Consider the following 10,455-nt stretch of genomic DNA (forward strand, 5'->3'; position numbering starts at 1 on the left):
TCCAGAGATAGACGTAAGTCTTCAGCAGATCGTAAGGGCCTAGACGGGACATACTTGTGTATAAGGGAGGATAGATAGGTGGCAGCAGCATTATGTAGAGATTTGAAAGCAAGAACCAGAATTTTAAATTGAGCTCTATATTTTATAGGAAGCCAATGTAGGGACTGACAGAAGGGTGAGGCATGGGAGGTGTGGGCGGACAGGAAGATGAGCCTCGCCGCCGCATTCATTATGGACTGTAACGGCGCAAGTTGGAAGCACGTAAGACCACTGAGAAGCGGATTACAGTAGTCAAGGCGAGAAAGGACAGTGGAATGGACCAACACCTTAGTCGCATCTGGTGTTAACTAGGGGCGGATGCGCACAATGTTTTTGAGATGGAAATGACAGGATTTGGCGATAGATTGAACATGAGGCTTGAAGGAGAGGTCAGAGTCAAAGAGAACACCTAGGCAGCGAGCCAGCGTGGTGGAGCTGATGGTAGCACCGTTGACTTGGAGGGAGGCAGACACAGGAGTAACAACACTTGAGGGAGGAAAGACCAGAATTTCAGTTTTGATCAAGTTTAGTTTAACCCCTTAAGGACCAAACTTCTGGAATAAAAGGGAATCATGACGTGTCACACACGTCATGTGTCCTTAAGGGGTTAAGGAAGTGGGCAGCCATCCAGTTAGAAACAGCAGAGAGGCAGTCAGAGACACTAGTCAAGAGCGACGGGGAGAGATCAGGAGAGGACAGGTAGATTTGCGTGTCATCTGCATAGAAATGATATTGGAAGCCAAAGGAGCTAATGAGTTTACCAAGGGAGGCAGTATAGATGGAGAACAGTAGGGGACCAAGGACTGAACCTTGGGGGACACCAACAGAGAGGAGTTGGGGAGAAGAAGCAGAGCCAGAGAAAGAAACACTGAAAGAGCGCTGGGAGAGGTAGGAGGAGCACCAGGAGAGAGCAATATCTTGTAGACCGATATTGCGGAGGATGAGAAGAAGCTGTTGATGATCAACAGTGTCAAAAGCCGCAAACAGGTCAAGGAGAATTAGGATAGAGTAGTGACCACGAGATTTTGCAGCGAGTAGATCATTGGATACTTTGGTTACTTTGAGATCTCAACAAATCCAATAATTTCCATTAGGAAAGCATTGGGGCGCTATTGCGCATGTGTGGCTGAAATTGTCAATTTCTGTTTAGCTAAATCATAAGATAAGCAACCTTGTAAATTACAAGGACGTCATATACGGTGGTGTACAGACAATCCATGGGGACCTGGTGCGAAACTGATCGGTGGGTCCCCCCCCTCCGATCCGTGGCTGCCACCCCCCAACACATACATACATACAGACACACATACATACATACAGACACACACACACACAGACACACATACAGAGACACATACACACAGACAGACATACACATACATACATACAGACACACACACACACCCGGCAGACACATACACACATACAGACAGACAAACAGGCACATACAGACACACACACAGACACATACACACATACAGAGACACATACACACAGACAGACACACACACACACACACACACATACAGACAGACACACAAACACACACAATGTTTAAGTCACCCTCCTGTTTCCTACCTTTTTGGTGCAGGAGGGTGACTTTCCCTGGGGTCCAGTGGGGGCTCAGGCTGATGGGAGTCAGAGTTCCCACACTGACTCCCTTCTCCTTCCTCCTGCGCGGCTCTCGGATAGCTGGGAGGAGTGACCAGCGCAGTCACTTCCTCCCAGCTCTGTGTGACCGGGGCCCCCCGGAAATCCATACCCCCCTGGAGTGACGGGCGCAGTCACAGCTGCGATCCTTGCGACCGCGGTATGAACGCCAGTGGTCATATACGTAGTTTCTTCTTTGCACATAACCATCTTTTCTCCCCTTTATTCTAAGAAGACCCTATATCTACACTCTGCTATTCTAAGAAGTCCCTACATACTAATGTCCCCTAGATATGTTGTGGATCAATGATTTTTTACATGCTTGCACCATGTTGCTTGCAGAAGCTGTCCATTATGTTAGTTAATTGTTGTCAATATTTGATTGGTAATTAATGATACTTCCCTAGAGTCCCCTTTATCCCATGTTATTATAAAATAAAGAGAGCAGACATTTTCTAAAACTGACTCCCTTGTATGTCTTCTAAAATGTCCAAGTGCTTGAAGGGCGTGGCTCGAGCTAGATAGAACTGTAAGACCATGGTAGGTTATTGTGACAGGACAATGTTCCAATAGTGTCAAAACGCTGTACCAATCTGCATCTCCTCAAAGAGATGAATTGAATCAATGCATCTCTATGAGAAGCATTGAGCACCACCATGCAGAGCGTAAAGATGCTGTACAAAGGTCCTGCAAAGATTGCACAATCTAACCCAGGAAGTCCCTCTAGAGGCTGTATACCAATTGAAAAAGCCTGCACGGCAAAATTACTTTTACCGGTACTTTGAGTTTTAGATTTTATGCTCTGTTTTAATCCCGTTTTTATTTGGAAATAAAATTCCTTTACAAGTCCCACTCTACATCTTTATTTCATCAGTTCCTACAGGGAAGTGTCACCATACAAATTGACACTACACACAAAGTTGGGAGCCAATTATATTAACAGGCTCCTAAAAAGGTGAGCACATTTACTGCCATATTTGATTATCTCTACCTACTGGGTTCAAACTATCTGCACCTAGATTGCTGTATCTCTTCTATTTTTCATATATACCTGTGAAAGAAAATCGATATAGAAGAAGGTCTGGGAGCCACCTTAAAAGGCCCTAAAAGCTACAGTGTTTAGAGCCTATACCCCCCAAAAAGGCTCTAAAAAAATGTGAGTGTGACTATACATAGATTTATTCACTCTCACTGCATATTTATAAATCATATTGCACAATTTTGTATATTTTTCTCTTTTATTACATGTTATTCTACCCCATACAATTTGAAGGGGTAAGTAAAAATTTGTACAGCGCTGCACTCGCACTTTTATGTTTAGGTGGTGGGACATATCACCTAAACAACTAGAGTGTTTGTTTTAGAACTGTAAGACCATGGCAGATAATTCTGGTGACATGACAATGTTCCAACAGAGCCAAAATGCTGTACCAATCTGCATCTCCTCAAAGAAATGAATTGAATCAATGCATCTCTATGGGGAGCATTCAGCACCACCATGCAGAGCGTAAAGATGCTGAACAAAGGTCCTGCAAAGATTGCACAATCTAACCCAAGAAGTCCCTCTATAGGCTGTCTAAATGACAATTGCTAGAGGTGTTAGAAGTGTAATAAGGCAGCAATGTAATGAGACACTTTAGTGTTAGTAATACACCAAAAAAACTTTAGTTTAAAGAAGCAGTTTTGGTGTATACATCAATCCCCTGCACTCTAACAGCCTAATTCTCTACCATTTTAGAGTTGAAGAGACACTAAGGGCACCAAAAAAACTTTAGTTTAATGAAGCAGTTTTGGTGTATAATCCATGACCCTGCAGTCTTACTGCTCAATTCTCTGCCATTTAGGAGGTAAATCACTTTGTTTATGCAGCCCTAGAACCACCTCATGTGACTCACTCAGCCTTCCAAAACACTTCCTGCAACTCTAATGTTTAAACTATCTTTATTGCATGGTCTGATTACTTTAGCATTTATCTCCTGCTCTGTTAATAGCCTGCTAGACCCTACATAAACCTCCTGTGCGCTATTCAAGTTCAGTCTACAGAGCAGGAGATAAGAACTTCTAATGGAAAATTAATATTGTGTGTGGCAAGGGCTGCATGGACAGAAAGAAAAAGGGAAATAACTGTAGACTGAGCAGTGAGACAGCAGGCAGAGCTAATCATAGGGCATGTGGACCACCCAGGTGCTCTGTATATATGCAGGTTGTACAGCACTATGCTCCGACACACAGATAGACATGCTATCATTAGGCCCTACCCCCTCTGATACATGCACCGATCTGGGTGCAGAGCCTAACGAGAGGGGTGGAGTCTACCTATGGTGGCCGAGCCTAGCGCTGTACACCCTGCCTATCTACAGAGCTCATGGGCGGTCCGCACTCCACCAGGATTGACCCTGACTGCAGGAGCATAATCTATACACCCAAACTGCGTCATTAAAGGGTTACTTGAACCACCATGATCACTTCTGCTTTTTTAAGTGGTCATGGTGGTAGGAGTCTGGATGTGCGGTATTTCAGCTTGAAACACTGCACATCCAAAGTTATTTGGAATTATGTGCCAGGGCTATTTACAGTAATTCTTTTTTGGTAGTAATTCTTTTTTGGTTGTTATATTTGACAGTACAATAAACTGCTTTATTATATACTTTGGTGTGATTCCTTTTGTATTTACACCATTTTAAACTTAACTCATTGGTGATAACTAGGTAAATCTGTTTTTATGTGCTTGCTATGCCCCTCCCACTCAAAAAACTCCCACAAAATAGCCCCTCCCACCTAAACTATGCAGCACTGACATCACAATCAACCTCACAATTGAAAGTGCTGCTCCTGCTCCAGTAAGTCATTGTACTGCATAGCAGGATAAGCAGCAGGTGGCTAACACAGCAGCACTATATTTAATATATCAAATAATTTATAACTATAACCTAAACTTATACCAGCCAAACATAACATGGATATAGAGCAGACTAATAGTGAAGAGACACCTGAGTCCCAGGAGATTGAGGACCAGGAGAAACCTCCCTGCATCCTTTGGACTGGGAGTTTGAAGAAAACACCAATTGTAAGATTTAGAGCAGAAGCCTTAACTAATGATCCACATCTGCACAAGGTGGGGACTAAGTACAAAATGTGCTTTAAGATGGTTGATGCTGGATCTTCCCTTGTTCGCACCATCCTCTCTTCTCATGGATTTCAAGAGGTCCATCCCATCAGCAGAAACTTCAATGTGATGTGGACAGGTCCCCTCAGAAGCACATCTGTTTTGACTAATCTGACCAAGTTCCAGAGAATCAACCACTTTCCTAAATCCTCTGTACTAGGCCAGAAGGATCTCCTGTACAAGAATATTCAGAACCTGCAGCTCAAGCACAGGAACCACAGGTTTGACTTTATACCACCAAGCTTTGTTCTTCCTGATGAATACAATCAGTTTAGCAGAGTTATTTCCAAAGATCAAGGCCCTTGGATTGTAAAACCGGTGTCATCCTCTCAAGGTCAAGGAATACAGCTGATTAATTCACTGTCTCAAATAACCAGAAAAGATAAGCTCCTGGTATCAAGGTACATCCAAAATCCTCTTCTAATTGATGGGTTAAAATTCGACATTCGCCTCTATGTGTTGGTAACTTCCTATGATCCATTAACTATTTATTTATTTAAAGAAGGGATCACCAGGTTTGCCACAAGAAAATATAAATTGACAAAAGAGAACTTGAACAACAGATTCGTTCACTTGACCAACTACAGTGTAAACAAGAAAAGTGCATCTTTTGTGAGCTGTCATAATCCACACGTGGAGGACTATGGCAGCAAATGGAGTATGAGTGCTTTGCTGAATTATTTAAAGAAAAATGGAAAAGACACAGCAACACTCATGTCTAAGATTGAGGATGTTATCATCAAAACTATTATTTCAGCAGAAGGCACTATTGCCTTAGCAAGTAAATCAATGCTTGCGCACAGAAAAAATTGCTTCGAAATATATGGGTTTGACATCCTCATTGATGAGAACATGAAGCCTTGGATGCTGGAGGTTAATTTATCTCCATCCCTCACTTGTGATGCACCACTTGATTTGAAAATAAAGGCTAATGTGGTGGCAGACGCTCTCACTATAACTGGTGTGGAGTGTAAGGATCCCTGTGAGAGGCAGATCAAAGGAGGCTGCACAACATCTGAGTCCAGACCTTGCCAGACAAGAAACAGATCACTTGCAGAGAGATTGGAAATCTTTGAAGGGGTCAAGGATGAAGAAGAGAGGAGTGGGGGTTACATACGGATATTCCCCAGGGAAGACACCTGGAAGCGGTATGGTTCCCTCCTGACTAATACATCCTTGAATCAAGCCCTGGCTTCACATCTTTACCCAGAGAAGCCAGTGGTACGAGAAAGCAGCACTTATGAACCTCAGCAGCAAGTACCTGCATATGAGTGCCAGCTGCCTCCCTTGAAACAAACCGTACGTAAATACCAGGAGATGACACGCAAAGTGTCCAGAGTTGCCAGAGAGGTGCGCCAGAAAATTGAAAAACCTGTCCTGGTAGCAGGGAGCGGTAGACCTTCCAATACTACTGAAAAATGCCACCACAGAAGAAGAGAACCCAGCCAGGACTTAAACAAACAACCCGATGATCTGCGGCCTAGGGTGTTATGCTCACACCATGGCTCTGCTGGCAGTGTACAGGTGTCAGAGGATTTACTGAAAGCTAGGTTTGAATCCATGAAACAGCAGGAGGAGGCATTAATAAAAAGACGTTCCATTGAAGTTTCAAATATAGTTGCTGGCTTCTCCAGTATTTACAAACAGGCTTTCGGTGAAACAAAACTCTTATAGTGCAGGATGCAGGTAGCTCTCTATTAACTGAAAAACAGGATGCACACTATCCCAATGTTATGGCTGAGCAGTTTGTAAGACAAATTAATGGAAAACTTTAATTCAAGGTACGTACCCATCTCATGTATTTTTTTCAATGGGAAACCAGTAATAGGTTAAGAGTGTCAGATGAATCCGAGTGGATGGGCTCAGTCTGGATCACTTTGGAGTTTAACCGTTTGGCCCTATAACCATTTCATCCGATTTAATTAGTTATAGTGCTTCTAATTCCCTGGTACTCTCTCTTTAGTGACTAAAGAGTCAGTTGACTAGTAAGTGTCAACCCATTGTGACTAGTCAGTGTCAACCCATTTTTGAGTGCCCTGCCACCAACAGATTGCCCCCTATGGCATAGGCAGAGCTTACACACCATCAATACCAATTCATGCCAGCAATGGATTCTGTGATAGACTGAAAGCGGTAAGCTGGTACTGTCAGCCACTCACAGCCACACAGTGCTTCTCAAGCTAACTCTTGTTTAGCATTCAGAGGGTTATATGCTAAAATTTTAAATGTACCGTCAAAGCAATCGATCTGAAAGCATCGCTGACTTACAGAAATTTTCCACTTTGGCTATTTTACCTTACATTTGAAATTTACTTTGAATCCTAATTTTAGGGAATAACCGTGTAAAACACGATACATGGTGTAATGCCAAATACAGAGATAGCCCAGGGTTCTCCAGACTCTATAACCACTCCAATGATATGAAGGAGTTGCAGTGCCTCTTTGTCCCAGTCACCCAATACTTCCAGGCACCATAACAACTAAATTTAGATACTTGACTGTCTTATATTTGGCAAGTATGCTAGTCTTCACAAGGTGTATTCCCTTTATATAATATATAAAATCTTGGACAGGGTTAATTTTAACTTAACTCCTTGACTGTAAGAAGTGAGAGAGGCTCAAAACCCTTACTTTTACCCTAAATGTCCCATTACTTTAGTGAAGGGCAGACTTGGTTCACAGGGTTATTATGCCTAGCATTGTGCCAGCTGTGGTTTAGTTGGCTGGATTTATCGTTACAGGTGCCAGCCCAAACAAGCATAAACACCAATATAATTTGGATCCCCCGATGCCACCCATTGCCTGTGCCGACTGCTGTCCCCTCCATTATGCTGAGCTAGCTCTACATGTTACAGTCTCTGTGCTCCCTCTTCCAATCACTTACTGGTGCAGGAAGTGACGTCATTTCCTGTCTCGCTTCACACCAGTGCAGTGGACCAGTCGCCTCCTGTATGTGGGAAGTACAATAAGTCATTAGATGGCACCATGTCCCTACATTGGGCTGCCAGGGACTTCCTGCTATTCCAGTAAAGCAGACAAGAGCAGGGAAGACAGAAAACTGACAATTAGATCACATTTTCTGTGTCTATGTGTATAAGGCAAAAGGAGGGAGAAAACCATTAACAGGGATGACAATTTGGGACTTTGGAGGGATTTATTGCTAGGAATGTGAATGACTAAGATAGGGGTACATTCTAAGGAAATCAGAGGTTGTTTTAATTTGGGAGGGCTTAATTGCAGAGTTTGTGGGGATCTACATTGGGGAAAGATGGGGTTGATTGGCAGAAAAGTATATTGCTCTAGTTTGGGAAGCAAGGGGTTAATTTTCTTGGGTCTTACATTGAGTAATAATCATTAATTAGCAATTAATATTGGATGGGAACATTTGGGAGAATAAATGATTAGCAGTGAGTGTCTTTATACTGTACACAGCAAATTGTAAACCTTATGGTTGTGTGATGTAATTCCAGTAAAATACAAGTTTAGCAGGCTAAGATTGCCACAAGGCATATGTATGTATATGTGTTTGTAGTATCAGTTGGTTAATTACACGTAGCTAAGATACTGTCATCACTGTACTGACCAGGTGCAGGAATGTAAGAACTGGAATTACGCGTCCCTCTCCTTTGTATCAGATGAGCCACGTGGTTAGACCGGATGGATGAGTTTAGACTCTATTCATTAAATAGGTTAAGGGTATGTGTGGGTGTAGTTAATTGTGGGAGGAGCTACAGTGCTATATAAGGAATGTACTCCATGTATTCAGTACTCAGACTTTGCTGTATTTTGGTGACGCTAGTCCCTCTGAGTCCCGATCGGTGATCCAATAAAGAATCTCTTCCTTCCTGAAGAAACCTGTGTCCATCTCTCTGTGCTTGGCTTCCGTCAGTTTCTCCGGTATCATTTGGTGCATTGGCCGGGAAGCTCATCGTTCAACGGTAGCTGAGAGGCAGAGGCGTGAGACGGTCTATCTTTGCCCACGTTCTCTACGGCTGCACCCCTGAACTTCTGCGTGGACCTCCCTTCGTCTCGGCGCCACTGGTCTGTTGTCCAGGAGATCATCGGCCTCTACGTGAGAAGTGCTGGGGTGTCCCCGTCGATGAGTGTGAACTCAGGTTCAGGAACGAGGAGGTAAGATAACTGCTGTTTTAGACGGCAGGACCCGCTAGGGGTATACCGATTGTGCGGTAGGCCCAAAGGGGTTTTTGAATCTGTATCTGCCCCCTCTGTCGGAGGGAAGGAGCGAAGGCGCACCGCTCGATCGAACGCTCTTTAGTCAGACCGTTTGATTTGGTTAGTCAGGCGGGGTCCTGGTGTAAATAGCCCTAGCCGGACACCGGTGTCTTGTCTAGACTAGCGTTCTAGGGTGTATATTACGTTCGCTAGGTCGGAGGGACCGGGAGACTAAGCGGCGCCTGTGTAAATTCGGTTCGCTAGTTCTCATCCTATCTGGGCTAAGTGGGAAGGCGTGTAAATTTGGAACCCACTAGACTTTTGATAGTACGACTAAGAGGCGCCTGTGTAAATTCGGATCTCTAGCTCGTTGTATAGTGCGACTAAGAGGCGCCTGTGTAAATTCGGTTCTCTAGCTCGCTATGTATATGTGGTGATTGGGCAGTGTGGCTAACCAAAACGGGTGTATATAGTTTTAGGTAGTCCATTCAAGGTACTGGCCAATAGTTTAGTTGGGAATTGTAAATGTGTTAATGATTGTTTAGTAAAGTGTATATCTTGTTAGATAGCGCGAGCTCAGCCGTCTAGCGAGAGTGTTAATAGTGTGTTGCTGTATTATAGTGCACGGTACCATAACCCTGTATATTTACTGACACTGTATAATAAGTACTAATCATTGTCGTCCATTGCATGTTTAACACCATAACCACTAATAATTGTATTGTGACCTTAACTTGTGCTTTGACCTATGCTAACCGTACTGTAACCGCTATTTGTAAAAGACGATGTTACTGGGGTGTGTTATAGACGGGTAATTCGTATATAGAGAATTATAGCGTGGGTGACTGTGTAGTTACGCCAAAGGGCATAATATTGATTATATAGTGACTGGTGTAGCAGCTGTGTGTGTACGGGAATTCCCTGAGTGTTTATTGTTATTGTGTACGTTTCACTTGGTAACCGTACCACGTGGTGCTGTTGCCAGAGGAAACGGGTGTGACTGTTGAATAGTACGCGTGTATAGTAATCGTTGTCGACGACGTTCCACTGTTAAATATGGGTGCGTCGCAGTCAACGATTCCGGATCCCTTAGGATGTATGGTTAAGAATTTTAAAAAGGGATTCAAAGTTTGTGATTTTGGGGTTAAGATGTCCCCTGTACGTTTGGTCACTTTGTGCACTAGGGAGTGGCCTACTTTGGTTGCGGCATGGCCGCCACGTGGCAGTTTGGATCCAACTCTGGTACAGCGCTTACACGTGGCTGTATCAGGTAGGCCTGAACTTTACGGCCAGTTTCCTTATATTGATTGTTGGAGACAGGCCGTAAATGACTCGCCAAAATGGCTCCGGACATGCCACGAGGAACAGTGTCGCCTCATGGTAGCTAGGACTTGTTCGTCCACTAGGGCTGGTGTTAGGCCCATTTT

General features: G+C 43.7%; 1 protein-coding gene across 1 annotated transcript; it reads left to right on the plus strand.

The window, feature by feature from the left end:
* The first annotated feature begins 4,645 nt into the window (after positions 1 to 4,645).
* On the plus strand, positions 4,646 to 6,529 carry LOC134601689 (tubulin polyglutamylase TTLL5-like). The gene has a single exon (XM_063446204.1). It carries the CDS (start codon positions 4,646 to 4,648, stop codon positions 6,527 to 6,529), a length of 1,884 nt encoding a protein of 627 aa, XP_063302274.1.
* Positions 6,530 to 10,455: the final 3,926 nt, after the last annotated feature.

This window comes from Pelobates fuscus, chromosome 3, assembly GCF_036172605.1.
Source record: "Pelobates fuscus isolate aPelFus1 chromosome 3, aPelFus1.pri, whole genome shotgun sequence".
NCBI classification, from domain to species: domain Eukaryota; kingdom Metazoa; phylum Chordata; class Amphibia; order Anura; family Pelobatidae; genus Pelobates; species Pelobates fuscus.